Raw genomic sequence first — 14,643 nt, 5'->3', positions numbered from 1 at the left:
CTGCAATCAGCAACAACCACATTTTTGGATCTCTCCTACTAGTCGCACAAAAACGTGTAATATCTATACATATAACAACCTTTATTGAGTTCCGTTTGCTGTTATGCGGCAAAAACCCCTGTTACAAATTAGGGGAAAAGGCACGCATAACCTATTCTTTTTTAAAAAGTTAACAAAACTTGTGCAACGAAAACTGCAATAAGGTAAAAGATCGCCTGCTCTCCTCTACTTTTCTGGTGGTCATAGTCGGAGAGCAAGGGTGATCGGGTGGGTGCTGGTAAATTTCCGTCGGAAACGCCGCATATTTGATAATCACATAAGCAAATGATGAGTTTAATAAGTCTAAACGAAAGCGTGCAGCACGTACGGTGCGAGCGATGGTCAAGACGATGGTATACTCGTACATGTGGACAGACTTCAAAATTAATGACGGTACACGCGCACTATACAATCTGAAGTGTGAGCAGAAAATTTAGTACTATGAGTTAGAAATTGTTCTGCACTCTTTAACTAACTTGTTAGAATTTCCTGTGCCGTTTTCATTTTATGTTGTGTGCTGGTACAAAATTGTCGAGCTAGAGAGGAATAATTGAATGAAGAAAAACGAAATAAATTTAATAACAAAACGAATTAACACTACTAACATACTAATGCATACAATGCATACTAACTAACTAACGAGTCGCCTCACAAGTTCACAACCTCACAAAGAACTGCTCTAAAACTCACAATTAGATACAAGTTCAAGAACGAAAAGCAACTAACAAAAGGCTGTAAATTATTCTTTGCAATAAACTGATTATATTCAAGCTGCCCAGTGTCCACCTGCTTTTGGACCAGAAATAACCGTAATATGTAAACGGCAGATGCATTCTCAACAGGGCCACAATAGCAGCAATAAAAAGAATTTCTGTGATATCAGAACACAAGAATACGGTAACAAATTAAAAACAATTGTGCGACAGCAAGTGGAGTTCCGTCATTCAACCACCAAACGCCCAACAGAAATGACAGGTCCTTTCCCGGAAACAAAAGAGAAAGTCGAACTTCCAGGCATTTCTTCATTTTTTTAAGGCATTTCTTCATTTACCAGCTTCATTTTTTCTTATTTGGATCTTGGATGTGTCCTTTCAAGAACTTCATCATCCCAAAAACTTTGAAACGTTTTCGACCTACAAAAACACCTCGAACGTGCTAAACTGACTTTAAAAAAAAATAAATAAAAGCTGCAAGTGTTGTCCGGTTGAGTAATCGTTCTCAAATATTGTAACAATTTTCGGTAAATTATCCGTAATCCTAGCGATATATAAAAATAGGTAGATCCCCGTACGTGACAATCCGTACGTACCTATAACCTTGAACAACTGTTCATCGCATACGGCGTACTGCTTTTGATTTGGATCCTAGAAAATTTGAAACAAAAACCTTATTCACGTGTACTTGATAAGCAGATGCAGTAAAGGGTAAACACTGTACTTTAAGGAATCACAGTAAAAAATCTTACAATAAGCCCACGCTCGCGAATAGTTTTCCACATCGCCGAAACCACTTCAGAGCGACTCATCTGCAAATATGATTAAGCAATACAAATTCGAGCGAATGTTATTCAGCAGACTGAACAAGATATGATCTAAAAAGAAATATACCCGTTCTTTTCCCAAGAAGGCCGCCAACTCAGGCGAAAGTATGCATTCCTTCCCAAAAGCTGAAAAAACTTGAATCTTATTTTCTCACATTTCAGAACAGTATTTTACTGTGTGGGCAAATCAGAAAGTAATCCGTACCATGTGCTACAAAAATAAGTTTAATGAAGAAATAACGTGAGCAAAATTAGGTCTAGTAATTTACCAGATCTTTTGCTCACATCATTTCTTTAAAAATCCTCATTCACTAGTAGTAAATGAGTATCATTATCACTTACAAATCACAGCAAACACTGGACTACACAGAGGTAAATCGCGTTTTAAAAGTGACAGTGTTAAACTATTAACAGCACTAAACGCCAACAAAATTATTGTAAACAGCCAAAATTAACTATAAACAAGCACTAGAAATGCTCAGAGATTGCTGGACATTCTATCTCACCGGGAACTTTTGCCTGTTTCTCTTCACCTCCAACTTTTTCCGAATTGCTAGCAGAAGTACTGCAAGGCTCGGACCGTCCGCTGCTGATATCTACATTATGAGTGCTAGACTCTTTTGGCATGATGGGACTGTATTCGTCCAGTGCCTGAGTGCCGGAAATGCAATGCAACTGAATTAAGCAATCGTGCACCTAAACGGTCTGTAAATGAGCAAACTTATTATAAGTTACGATTAAACAGGAAAGTTTAATACTGTACTTACGATCAACGCTGCAACAGGAAAGAAAAACATAAAACTTCAGAAGAACAGAAGAGTCCGAAGAAAACCCTTTCGAGGATATTCAACAGTTAATCAAATAAGTATCGAAGAGCAAATAAACACCGAAAAAGAAAAATAAGTAACCCTTAACATTTGTAAGTAAAGTCTGCTCTTCCTGTTCCACGTCTCATCTTATTCTTATCGTTTGCTGGACGGGAAGTGGACCATCGTCACCATCCTTTCTGACAGCGCCAACCCCACTCGGCGTGCGGTTTAACCGTTAACGGGTTTGGAAACTAAGTAAGCACTCGAAGTGTGTTTTTTGTGTTCGCGATTCAAAACAGAAAATTTGAGAAAAAGCCGCAGAGGGAAAACCTTTTCCTTTTAGCAGAGCTGTTTTTAACTTTCTGATGTTGAGATACGCTCTATCTCTATTTTGAAAACGAATTAAAATTTGATGCAAACAGCCAGGACCGGAAAGGGAAACGGGAAACCGCCACAATCCACTGCTGGTGCCTGGCAGCAGATCCGTAATTATTATGGACGCCAGTCATGCTAGTGATGGTCGTCCTTCTGATTTAAGCCATTCCCAACAAGACACTAGCACCCAAAGCGAAGACGCTGACGAATCTTCTCCGAAACGGAAGAAACTTCGTACGGACTCACCGAATGGAAGCGAAAACTTACCTGACACGTCCAGTTCCACAGAAAAGTTGGAAGTACTGAACGGATCACATTCCAAGGAGCAAGACATCTTCAAGAATTTCAAGGTGGTTAAGTTGCTGAAAGCTGATGCTTCTCGCAAAGTAATTTTCGTCCATGGAACTTTCGAGGATGACAAACATGCTGTGGCAATCTTGGAGAAGGATGCGTTCGGTCTCGATAACCTGGATGAAATTTTTGCGAGTTCACCGCAAGGAATTCTCGATTTTCAAAATGATATTTATCACAATTATCGCACGTTCTTCTCGAGAGAGTTTAACTGTAAGTCAGTAAGCGCAGCATGCCCGAATATTTTGTAAATGTTTTTTTCAAATTTTTAGGTGTATCCATGTACTGAGAAGTCTGAGATAGGCGTTTTGTTAATGTGCAGTGTACGCTATTCTAGGATTGTAAACCGTAAACGAGTACGGTAACAGTTTTTTTGCCATTTTGGAGTGAATCAGCAGTGTACAGTATACACTAACAAAAAGCCGTCATTTGCTTGCTTGCGTTAAGAATTATCGTTATGTTTTGCTCTTTTTTTTAGCGGTAAAAACTACGCTGATTTATCCAGCAACTGAAGAGCATCTTGAAAAGTACTCCAGACATGACATGCACATCATTGAGGAAACTGCAGAGGATTACCGAAACATTACACTGCCGCTGTTAGTTCAGGAGAAGAGGTTTTCTTTAAAGGTGAGTTATAACTTATTACTTACAAGTAACAGGGATAATAAGCCTAACTATTTTATTTGAATTGTTTTTTCTACTCTGGTTATGGAGTACTAGTTTTGATAAAGACTGTTTTGCGTTTTTGCAGTGGGTGGACAATATTTTGGATCACAAAAAGGAAAGTGAAAGAATTGTTTTCGAAGATCCTGATAAAGAGAATGGATTTATTTTGCTGCCAGATCTAAAATGGGACGCACAAAACGTTGAAACTTTGTATTTGATTGCTCTGCCGCACAAGCGAGATCTCCACTCTATTCGGGAACTCACAGGAGAGCATTTACCGATGCTCCGGAATATAAATGCAGGAGCTACGGTAATTTTCGTTCTGCTTTTGTGGTATAGAAATGTTTCAAATTTGTGAGGATATTTTATTGTTGTCTTTTTTTTCGAAATAGAAAGCGATAGGTGAGAAGTATGGACTGCCAGCAAGCCGTATACGGGCATTTTTCCACTACCAACCGACCTTTTACCACCTACATGTCCATTTTACCAATATTCAATATGACGCGCCGGGAAAAAATGCGGAGAAAGCGCATATGCTGACAACCGTGATATCGAATTTGGAGATTTGTTCTGAATATTACAAGCGAGCTACCATTCCTTTTCTCGTGGGCGGAAATGACATGCTTTTCAAGATTTATGCCGATAAGAATGCCTCAGAAAAAAAGGAGGAAAAAGAGGAGTAAAAACGAAAGGAGAAAGTGCAGAAAAAGAGGAGTAAAAACGAAAGGAGAAAGTGCAGAAAAAGAGGAGTAAAAACTTTCTGGTTAATTAATCCACTGAAATTACGCGAAAACGCGGTAACAGTACAGTAATCTACCCCTGTACTTTCCATTTATAATTTTATAATTATGACACTGGCCACTTCACGGCACGATCAGTAGAATTACCCATAAAGTATCCGTGATCGAATTTTATGATCTATTCATTTTATTGGCGGGTTTACACTTTACATTTCTCTGCTAGTCTGCTTCTGAATCACAAATGCAGAAGTCTCTGTACAAAAATAATTAAGCATAATCTCTATCTCTGTGGAAAAATAATTCGGCGATTAAAAATTCTTACCATTCAAGAAAATCAGATGCCTTTTAAATTCTGCAGGCAGCGAGTCAGCGACACACTATTCTTTCCATTTATACTAATTCAAACTAAAGCATACACGTACTGCAGTTTGTCTGTCAATAAAAGAATTTTTGCACGTTCACGCGCTGACGCGGAAGAGCATGTAATCTGGTAAATTGAATCCGATCTTCAGAAAATTGCCAGACATAAATTCAGATCGAAATTTTTAAATCACTGAAAATACTACCGGAACTTTCACTAGGCTCGCCTTGACTGGATTCCTGGATCATCCGCAGTACTTCCGGTGTATGCTGCAAGGTGATAACAAAATCAGCATCCTTATCGGGAACAATTATCCCCTTCTGATTTTGCTGTTTTGTAAACAACTCCTCACGCCACAACCGGTCTTTGATAAGTTTCTCCGACAAGGCACATTTTTCCGGGGAGTTTTGCAAGCTTCGGGGCACGCACGGCTTCTCCTTACTCTCGCAACCAAGAACATTCGGCAGCGGTTCTCGACAAACTATACAATTTTTCAGACATTCCATATTGTTTTCTGTCCGCAAAAATTTCAGGTATCCGTTTAAACAATAAGTGTGATAATAGTGAAAACAAGGAGTTTTATAAAATTTATCGTCTTCCGTAATATCACACAAGCAGAACGGACATTCTACAGTCGGGAAATTGGTCTGCGTTAAGTAATCCTTCACGATGTCCACCAGGTCATAGATCATAGGCGCACCAATTCTTTTGCTGGCTTCTGCCTCAAGATGCTGCGATAATGCGACGAGCTGAAGCTCGGACAATCCTCTTGGGCGATGGAAGCTAATTTCAGGACACTCGACTGGATAATGAGCAGGAAGAAGTAGCCGAAGCGTCACAGATATGTTTTGCAACGAAGTATCACCAGCAGTGCTTGGATGTATGTCCATGGTAAATGCATGGAATCTGACGGGATCGTCCACATTGGAAGACCACAAAAATTCAAATTCAGCGGGATACACAGATTCCATGAGAACCAATTCATCCTCCAAGATTCGATGCTCAGCCGAAGAGTCCATCTCAAATCCACAGTATCTGTTTGTCTCTACAAAGCTGACAGCAGTTTGCTACTGCCCCGAAGATCCTCAAGACTGAAGTTCAAGCCCAGCACAATCAAAGACTCCGGGGATAATTTGATACAAATTATACTTCTAAGTCTGATCTTTACCTCTAACACATCAACGTTTTAGCAATCAGTTTTTAATTAACCTTTAGGCTTTTAGGTTAATAAAAATACTGTATCGAGAAAATCTAGTAACTGTTAATAATAAAATGTGTTTGAAATTTTTACTGTAGTTATTTGATATTTCTAACTTTTAATAAATAAATTTTGTGGGATGATCCGTACAAAGCACGTAACCGCCACCTTTGGCGAAAATTTAAAAGTGCAGAAGCGCGGACTCTAAAATTTTGGCGAAACTACAATTTACCAAAGTTACCAAATATAAAAAACAAAAGTTACAAAACTCAAAGATTTTGTATTCCCTGGCCATGGTGAGTTGGTTTCTACGTTTGAACTGTCTTTTACAGCTGATGGGCGCTGAAGTGTAAGGTTTAAGCCTACAGGCACGAAAGCCTGATAGGTTTGATTTCTCATTTCAGATCAATAATTCGGAGAACTTGTGGACACAGAAAAGTGCAGTGATAATTGCTATTGTCGAAAGCTGGACAGCTGCAGCTTGCTGCCGTTATAAGTACAGAATTGGATGGACTCCTCAGCATTTGGGCCTACCATTACCATCGCAGCGAAAACACCGTTCAAGACGCTGGTTTGCTTATTGCACTCCTTAAGAGCCATTACTGGAACATCGCAACGTAATCGTCGGAAAGCTGTTTTTGACTCGTATCTGGAAACTTGGAGAAAGAATTATGAGTGTATCTACGGAGTTGCTCCGAGTTCTAACGGATCCGATACATTTTTCCCTTTCTTGCGCTTGTTACTGCCGAAACACGATGAGCGCCCCACATTTTCCTTGCAAGAATTCACACTGAGCAAATGGTTCCGGATTGTTTTTAATTTGAGTAGTGATTGTACTACTTCGCAGACACTGACTGCTTGGCGACGGCATATTTCCAAAGTAAGTTATAAAAATTCGGGGCATTTTACGTACAGTACTTCAGTACTTTTTCAAGCTGGCAAACCATTGCATTTAGTATTTACCGCATCTTGAGTAAGATTTTGGTATCGCAGAAAAATATTGTAGGCCAGTGTTCATGTTTACCTTTCTTGGAATTTTTGGCACGAGAGTGTTTCATGAATGCGATACACAATATGATGAGTGTGTAGATACTTCTAATTTGATTCATGCTCCTCAATCCTCATCTCTACTTATTTGAACATATATCTAGCGGGAAAATGTAGGCGACTATGCCGCCGTTGCGGCAAACGCGCTGGATCGGCATTTAGTGAAACCGAAAAAGAAGGATTTGTCTGTGGAGGAGATCAATAATTGTCTGGATGCGCTTGCAGAGGCTAATAGCCTTATAGGAATTCCTCGCAAAGGTAAGTCAATATTTTATTTATGCTTTTGCTTCAATTGAGCTTATTGCACCATCAGGAAATTACTGAAGCTGCTGCTGCATTAACGGTTTTAATCGTGTAAACTGATGTGCATGAATTAGTTGTACATGGTCGGCAAAAACATATCAGGTGGTCTAAATTTGGGATCTGCATAGAAATATTATTATAACGCGAGCGTCGAGTTGCTCACTTGACTTACTACTCTTACCAGGGCACATAGGGGTCCTCCCCCTTCAAAAAAATCTGATTTTTTGCAGAAAGGTAGTAAAAATATGTAGGACATTTAAAAAAATATTTTCAGCTGCTGTGATCAAAGTAGGCGTGGTCAAACGTAATTTAAAATCGTTTAATTAGTCGGTACTGCACATATGAAGTACATTAGGTTTTATCACCAGGGCCATGTCACCGGCTGCCGCCTCCAAAAAATTTCATTTTTGCAAGAAGACAGAGTGATCCTTTGATAGAAAAATATTTTTTTCGGCCATAGTTGAGTGAGCGTGGTCAAACTAAAATTTCAGCGGCACACATACGGCACTACGTATCGGGATTTGGGAATACCATAATTATAATTGGTGTACATATCTGTACCGTGCAATGTCAGAGGTTGACACAAATGCTCGTTATCAGTAGTCTGACCCTTTCTCAAGTCAGACCCGTAAGAAAATATTTTTATACCAAAGGATCACTCTGTCTTCTTGCAAAAATAAAACTTTTTGAGGCGGGAGCCGGTGACATGGCCCTGGTGATAAAACCTAATGTACTATCATATGTGCAGTACTGACTAATTAAACGATTTTAAATTACGTTTGACCACGCCTACTTTGATCACAGCAGCTGAAAATATTTTTTTAGATGTTCTAAATATGTTTACTACCTTTCTGCAAAAAATCAGATTTTTTTGAAGGGGGAGGACCCCTATGTGCCCTGGTTAGTTGCATGATGTCAAATGATTTTGGATTTGACAAATATTTATGCACTTTTTGTTCCGAGTGTAACTCCTTCTGTGTTAGCAGAAAATTAGTTTTAGTTAGCCTTTTGTACTTTGTTGTTTAGAGAAATACCAGAGCACCTTCACATTTTTGCTGCAGCGAATCGACAAGCAAGAACTGGAATGGCTAATTCGCATTCTGCTCAGAGATCTAAAACTGGGAATAAGTTTCGAAGTGATTATGGACCTTTTTCACAAGGATGCCAAAGACATGTTTGCAGCCCACGCCAAACTTTCGGTTGTACGTATATTAAAATTAATTCTTTTACTTACTTTCATGTTTAAGTAGAAAACAGTGATTGTTGCTTCAGGTTTGTCAGAAACTATGTGACAACAAAGTGCGAAAGCCGCAGTACGGTGTTCAGCTGATGGAGCCATTGCTGCCTATGCGTGCAGAATTATGGGACTTCAGTAAAATCGACGCTGCGCTCAGGATCACTCCGTTGATAGCGGAAATTAAATACGACGGTGAACGTTTTCAGATCCATAAAGATGGCAAGCGATTCCGGTTTTTTTCTAGACCCGGAAATGATTACACTGCTGTGAGTTTTTATGCGCTAATTTTTGTAGATCTGCCTGACGTTTTTTTATACACTTCTGTAGAATATTGTTAAACACTGTAAATTTTGGCATTAGGTTTTGGGAGAAACTGCTACCGAAGGGACGCTGCTGCAGTATATTGCGCACTGTTTTCGACCACATGCGGAAAGTTTCATAATAGATGGTGAGCTGTGCCCGTACTATACAAAGGTAATCATGGGCGTTCACTTTGGCGAAAACATTACAGTCGACTACGTAACATTTTAAAGCATGTAAACTGCTCTGCAGTCTACATGTTCGGATAAGTACTTCTTTTGTTACAGAAACGTTGTTTTGGGTCTAAAGCAGATATTAACTGGATGAAAAAACTGACGGGTTCATCCGGATGCCAGTTATGCTTCGTCGCTTTTGATATCCTACACTTAAACGGCCAGGTAACCTTTTTAGGTTAGGATAACCTCAATACTGTTCAACTTGGTCGGGCTGGTGGGCTTTTGCGTAATAATGTAATTTGTTTCTGCAGTCGATACTTGTACGTCTGGTTCACGGTATAAGTGTTAAGAGTACTGTCAGTTTCGAGTACTTTCAGGCAGCTATGAGTCCACGATTTAGTATTTTTTGCAATATTATTTTACTGGTTAACTAGGTTTTGATGGATCGCCCATGGCGAGACCGAGTTGAAATACTTAAAGGACTGTTTGCAGAGGAGGAAGGGCGTTTAGTCTACTCAATTCGCCGGGAGTTTTCCATCATGTAATTGCTTAAATTTGTGTCCTTCATATCGAATTATTGTTTTATCTGGCTAAGTGTTTTCCTACATATTATCATAGCGACGAATGCATGGATTTTCTTAACGAGATCGCGAATACAGAGGAAGGTTTGATAATCAAAGACCCGCGATCTGTTTATCAACCCAAAATTCAGTCGCCCTATTGGTGGAAATTGAAGCCAGAATTTGTTGGAAGTTTGTGTGAACAATTGGACTTACTCATTATTGGAGCGTACCGAGGACACGGAAATTCGGTTGCCGGGAATTTTCTATTGGGTGTGATTGATGCCAACAACGGCGGAGCGGATGAGCAACCAAAACGCTTCTTCTCCATTTGCAATATTGCCGTTGGATTCAAAAGAACAGAACTGGAATCGTTGGTATTGAAATTAATTCCACATTTGCGGCCATGGGATAATCATTCCCAACCAGATTTTATTGTGCTGGGTAGCCGAGAAGCTTGTAGGCCAGATTACTGGGTACATCCAAATGTATCGGCTGTCGTGCAGGTAAACAGGGATAGAGGAAATGAATATTTGTTCGAAATGTGAAACATGCACTGGTAATTTACTTCTGTCTGGTTGATGTAGGTGCGAGCGTCACAACTTATTCGGAATGATGGTTTTGGTGCTGGTTTTGCCCTACGATTTCCTCGTGTGGTACAAATTCGATCCGATAAGAACTGGTACTGCATTATTGACTAATTTAGAAATTGATGTTTCGAAAATATATCCCCTTGATATTCCAGTAATGGCTCAGCCTGATTGATTGTCAGATTTTCAATCAGTTCGCATATGCTATTTTTATATGTCACTGTGAGGCGGTTTTTATTTGATTTTTGGAATTTTATGGTACAGTTGTGCTGATGACGTAGTTTCGAATGTTTACTAGATGCGAAAATTAGCGATAATAATAAACCATGCATGTTGCAGGTCTGATACCACAACATTATCAGATATAAACCGCATTGATCGGGAAAGAAACAGGCGATTGGGCGCTGTAAACGTTAATGTAGATGACCTGCGACATCCAGCACGTTCATTCTCTTTTCGAAGATCGTCAGAAGGATCGCGGCTGCCCGTCCACGAATGGTTTGTTACTCCGAAGGATTTAACCATAAAATCCGGTTTATTCATGGGTAAGGAGTTTTGCGTGACTACCGGAGATGATACCGGTGAGAAGGAACGGATCCAGCGTCTGATCTTGGAGAATGGAGGAACATGTACGCTGCATCGATCAAATACTACTTTCTGTGTAATCAGCACAAAGGTCTGCACAAAAGTGCGAAACATGGTGATACGTGATCCATTAGATATCGTTCGACCGACTTGGATTGAACGGTGTATTGCATCCGGAAGTATACTACCATGGTAATTTACGGCCTTGAAAAATTTGTCTTCGAAAAAGCTTTTTGAACTATCTTGTACCATTTTAGGCATCCCGATGACCTACTGTACAGTAAGCCAAGAACGTCTATGGTTGTGAAGAGGTCGTATGATGAAAATGACGACAGTTTTACGGAAGATGTTGATGTTGACGAAGTCGAGAGGTTGTTTAGCAAAATGGATGCTAAAGTATGCGATGAAGTTTTTGCTAACCTTTATTATTAACGGGTAGCGTTTATCTCTCTACAAACCATACTTTTATGATGAGTTTTACCGCTGCAGTTGCTGGCCGAAACCATTTCGAAGGATAAGCTCGATGATTTCGTAATGGAGAAGTTCTGCAGCATTTTCTGGGCTAATGAACTGATCTTGTTTCGTGGGTTGAGGTAATTGGTTTAGCTTTGTGTGGATTTGGCGCGCTGAACAGTTCCATATTGTTGTGTTGTAAGTTTTGGACTAATTTAATTTTTCTGTAGTTTTTTCGTACTCAACCGGCAGTCTTCAATCATGCTAGAAGTTGTGGCGGACGCAATCAAGCACTTCGGTGGCTTGGTCAAGTTAAATATGGAAGAACAACCAAGTCATGTTGTGGTCCAACGGGATGTGTATGTTTAACATGTTTTGTAACTATGCGCTCGATTTGGTGAACAATACAGCATCTGGTTTGATTGTGTTTACAGTTAATGTCAGACTTATGATTAGGTATTTGTTTTGTACAGGACAAGTTTATTATTATTGCAGGAATTCGGATGATGTTGACGCACTGAAGACAACTTGCCATAAAAGCAAGATTCGTGTTGTGGCATGGACTTGGGTGATCGACTGCATTAGTGAGCTCCGCTTACTGGATGAGCGCGAATACTATCCTCATGAGGCATTTACCAAAAAGATAATACCTTCTGTGATTTCTGTATTTGATTGTTTAAGTGATCCTGTTGCACCAGTTATTCCCGTGGTTTAAGCTTTTCCCGGCTTTTTGAATTTATAGTGTACTCTGTATTTATTGGTTTCTGTTCGAACGTTTTCACTGTAAATACATATTAGTTAGAATTTTGAGCTAATCTGAATATTTTATTTCTACATTTATGAATCTGCAAAAACGAGTTTGTTCCGCACAGTTCGTTGTCTTCTAACATAGCTCTATGGACAGCATGCGAACACAACGCAGTTAAACTAGAAAGCAATGAGATCATAAATCTGAGCTCGGCGAAGCCAAAACACTGATAAAAATAATGGCCGGAAATAATGACTTATTTTTCTACGAGATCTGCGCTCCTTCCTGTGCGTCCTCTTTGCTGTCGTCGTCCTTAATCGGCAGAAACAGCTTGAACTCATGCGGTACTTCATCTTCCGAGTACAATCGATCGGCGAAATAAATCCTACGCAGACGGCAGTTGGCGTGCACCTGAAAAATAGCTTCATTGCTTTTAATGAACACGTTAGCCCTAATCCGTCTACCCTGGACGATCAATGAAAGATCAACGGGCTAGCCAAAGGCGGAGTGATAAAAGAATAAATATGGAATGAATAAGGACAAGGACTGTCGAGGCACAGACAGCTTCAGCGAATATGGTTTACCGTAATCCGAATGGTTTCCACATAATTTGTTCCATATGCTCGACGGACAAAATCAGCCAAATTAAATTGGACTTGATTCCAGCCATCATCCAGGCGCATGGGCATTGTGCAGATGAAGGGTTTGACGCGTGCTTCAACTTGAAAATTACTGGCGCGGAAACGTCGACGGATCCCCTTGTCGTCAATTATCTGAGCAAATGGTTCAATTAAAAACAGATGTTCACATTCCGCTAGTACTTCCCGAAAAAATATAAACTCCCAGTTAATCAGTAAAATAGACTATAAAACTACAGAGTACACAGGCAAAAAGAATACAGTACGAAATAGTCGAAATTAATAACGAAAACATCAATCATATAACAAAGCCAAACACGTCATCTCAATCTCTAACTTAGAAGCCCACCTGAATTTCGAAAGTGAAATATTTTTCCAGATTTTTCACGATCATCACCAGAAAGGGCAACTTTATTCCCAAACTTTTTTTATCGTCAGCCGGGCACGCAATCCAGCAAGTACTACGAAAAGATAAGATTCAGTCCGAACGCGCCAACTCAAGAAAAAACAACTATCATTTCGGAAATAAAACAGCTTGCACTTTAAAAAATTTGGCGACGTTTTTGCAATACTATCACAAGTCAACAGTACGATAACATTATTCGCGATATGTAGGACGAAACCCTGTTTGTACAAATGACACAATGAAAACTACGGAATCGAATCAATCAATTACCACGCCACCTGATTCCAGCAACTACCACGCCCAGCTGATTCTAGCAACACATTTTCTTTGAATACAGTACATTTTTAAAAGCTTTTTGCCACAGAGAGCTGCTAAAACACTTACAGTATCTGCCAAAATTGTACTCACAAAACAGACACTTCCAGTTTTCTAAAATAGTATTACATTCCTTTGTTATATTATTATTGCTAATTTATGTCATTTATGCAGCATTCTATCACTATGAAGTTGACGTATGAACATTTTAACTGGTAGCGGAAGTCGCTTATTACAATTCGTGTATACCTGACATTTGGGCTGGCTAGTTCCAAGACCAAACTTTGCACATCTTCATCAGTTATTCGTTTAATATGCCCTCCATTTAGAGCCTGCGAAAATAACTTAAACTGTTACCGGTATTTTGTCGCTAATCGTATGTTAATCTTTACTTGTATTCTGCACTACGGTATGTTAATGGAATTCCATGGTCACAACGTTTTTTCGTTCACAAGTTCACCTGTTTTGACCATAACTGTAGAGGTTTACTCCCGAGACTGTAAAACACGGATAAAAATCCACTTTGAAACGTGTTCCGGAACATTTCAGAAAGCAACTATGTGAGCTCGCTCAGGATTTCTGCAAAGTGTAATTTGTGAACCAAGATATGAGGAGTTAACTGCGTAACGCCGCAAGGGTATAACCCAATGCGGCAGGTGAACAATAAACTCGCATAAGGGCCCAAGGCCAAGGAAAATAAATTTCGTCACTTGTGAACCTAGTCGGATAACATGTTCCAAGCGAAAAAATAATTAAACGCTCTGTTACGCAATAGGCACACCAGCGAGTTTATATTATAGATTATATAGATTATATTATAGCTTATATTATAACACATATACGCTGGGCACACCTTAGGGGTAAACAATTCACTTCTACAGATATGTTTTCTTACGTACGGCTAGGCCGCTAACAGCTGACTTGTAGATTACTTACATCGACGCAGTGGCCGCCAGTGAGACTGTGAGAGCCCAAAATCTGAACAGGAAAACTAAGGGGGATCAGTGCTATCGACGGCGACCCTGTCGGCTTTAAGTAGAGCAGAAGATTATCAATCAAATTACACAATAGGTACTATAGTATTTCACCAATTGAGGGGCATCCAGAGTCCGAAAAGTTAATCAAACTGGGAGAGAGGAATTGAATTACGCTAAGTCTGCACTTAAATATTTTTTTACTCAGACCGTTCCTGGCGTTGTTGCTAAA

At 39.6% G+C, this 14,643-nt stretch overlaps 5 protein-coding genes across 10 annotated transcripts; 2 read left to right on the top strand and 3 right to left on the bottom strand.

Annotated features, from left to right (window-relative positions):
* Positions 1 to 640: 640 nt before the first annotated feature.
* Positions 641 to 2,570, bottom strand: LOC129602747 (uncharacterized). Of its 2 annotated transcripts, none has more exons than XM_055501883.1 (6): positions 2,347 to 2,570; positions 2,086 to 2,284; positions 1,647 to 1,705; positions 1,505 to 1,564; positions 1,349 to 1,403; positions 641 to 1,172 (listed from the first exon to the last, which is right to left on the bottom strand). In XM_055501883.1, the coding sequence occupies exons 2-6, from the start codon at positions 2,204 to 2,206 to the stop codon at positions 1,096 to 1,098; spliced, it is 372 nt and encodes a 123-aa protein (XP_055357858.1). In that variant the 5' UTR covers positions 2,207 to 2,284; positions 2,347 to 2,570; the 3' UTR covers positions 641 to 1,095. The 2 variants fall into 2 exon arrangements, with proteins under 2 accessions (XP_055357858.1, XP_055357857.1); XM_055501882.1 differs by having other exon boundaries at positions 2,086 to 2,230.
* A 113-nt stretch (positions 2,571 to 2,683) lies between these two features.
* On the top strand, positions 2,684 to 4,842 carry LOC129599286 (m7GpppX diphosphatase-like). Its single transcript, XM_055497501.1, has 4 exons — positions 2,684 to 3,327; positions 3,593 to 3,741; positions 3,866 to 4,090; positions 4,173 to 4,842. The coding sequence occupies exons 1-4, from the start codon at positions 2,883 to 2,885 to the stop codon at positions 4,461 to 4,463; spliced, it is 1,110 nt and encodes a 369-aa protein (XP_055353476.1). The 5' UTR covers positions 2,684 to 2,882; the 3' UTR covers positions 4,464 to 4,842.
* LOC129599295 (E3 ubiquitin-protein ligase RNF25-like) lies at positions 4,690 to 6,185 on the bottom strand. Its single transcript, XM_055497511.1, has one exon. It carries the CDS (start codon positions 5,898 to 5,900, stop codon positions 5,052 to 5,054), a length of 849 nt encoding a protein of 282 aa, XP_055353486.1. The 5' UTR covers positions 5,901 to 6,185; the 3' UTR covers positions 4,690 to 5,051.
* Positions 6,186 to 6,274: 89 nt separating this feature from the next.
* LOC129599268 (DNA ligase 4-like) lies at positions 6,275 to 12,303 on the top strand. Of its 4 annotated transcripts, none has more exons than XM_055497470.1 (15): positions 6,275 to 6,375; positions 6,484 to 6,959; positions 7,231 to 7,384; positions 8,456 to 8,631; positions 8,702 to 8,932; positions 9,027 to 9,140; positions 9,254 to 9,364; positions 9,577 to 9,683; positions 9,761 to 10,208; positions 10,290 to 10,384; positions 10,632 to 11,069; positions 11,135 to 11,273; positions 11,367 to 11,470; positions 11,561 to 11,689; positions 11,826 to 12,303. In XM_055497470.1, exons 2-15 carry the CDS (start codon positions 6,588 to 6,590, stop codon positions 12,043 to 12,045), a joined length of 2,838 nt encoding a protein of 945 aa, XP_055353445.1. In that variant the 5' UTR covers positions 6,275 to 6,375; positions 6,484 to 6,587; the 3' UTR covers positions 12,046 to 12,303. The 4 variants fall into 4 exon arrangements, with proteins under 4 accessions (XP_055353445.1, XP_055353436.1, XP_055353455.1 ...); XM_055497480.1 differs by having other exon boundaries at positions 6,336 to 6,375; positions 6,465 to 6,959; XM_055497461.1 differs by having other exon boundaries at positions 6,325 to 6,959.
* On the bottom strand, positions 12,087 to 14,612 carry LOC129599307 (cilia- and flagella-associated protein 20-like). Of its 2 annotated transcripts, XM_055497521.1 has the most exons (7): positions 14,526 to 14,601; positions 14,374 to 14,466; positions 13,898 to 14,016; positions 13,687 to 13,769; positions 13,066 to 13,177; positions 12,663 to 12,851; positions 12,089 to 12,489 (listed from the first exon to the last, which is right to left on the bottom strand). In XM_055497521.1, the coding sequence occupies exons 3-7, from the start codon at positions 13,979 to 13,981 to the stop codon at positions 12,343 to 12,345; spliced, it is 615 nt and encodes a 204-aa protein (XP_055353496.1). In that variant the 5' UTR covers positions 13,982 to 14,016; positions 14,374 to 14,466; positions 14,526 to 14,601; the 3' UTR covers positions 12,089 to 12,342. The 2 variants fall into 2 exon arrangements, with proteins under 2 accessions (XP_055353504.1, XP_055353496.1); XM_055497529.1 differs by having other exon boundaries at positions 12,087 to 12,489; positions 13,898 to 14,025; positions 14,394 to 14,612.
* Between the last annotated feature and the right edge of the window lie 31 nt (positions 14,613 to 14,643).

This window comes from Paramacrobiotus metropolitanus, unplaced genomic scaffold, assembly GCF_019649055.1.
Source record: "Paramacrobiotus metropolitanus isolate TYO unplaced genomic scaffold, Prichtersi_v1.0 Parri_scaffold0000004, whole genome shotgun sequence".
NCBI classification, from domain to species: Eukaryota; Metazoa; Tardigrada; class Eutardigrada; order Parachela; family Macrobiotidae; genus Paramacrobiotus; species Paramacrobiotus metropolitanus.
The sequence above is the reverse complement of the archived record's forward strand: the minus strand, read 5'-3'. Positions and strand labels throughout refer to the sequence as shown.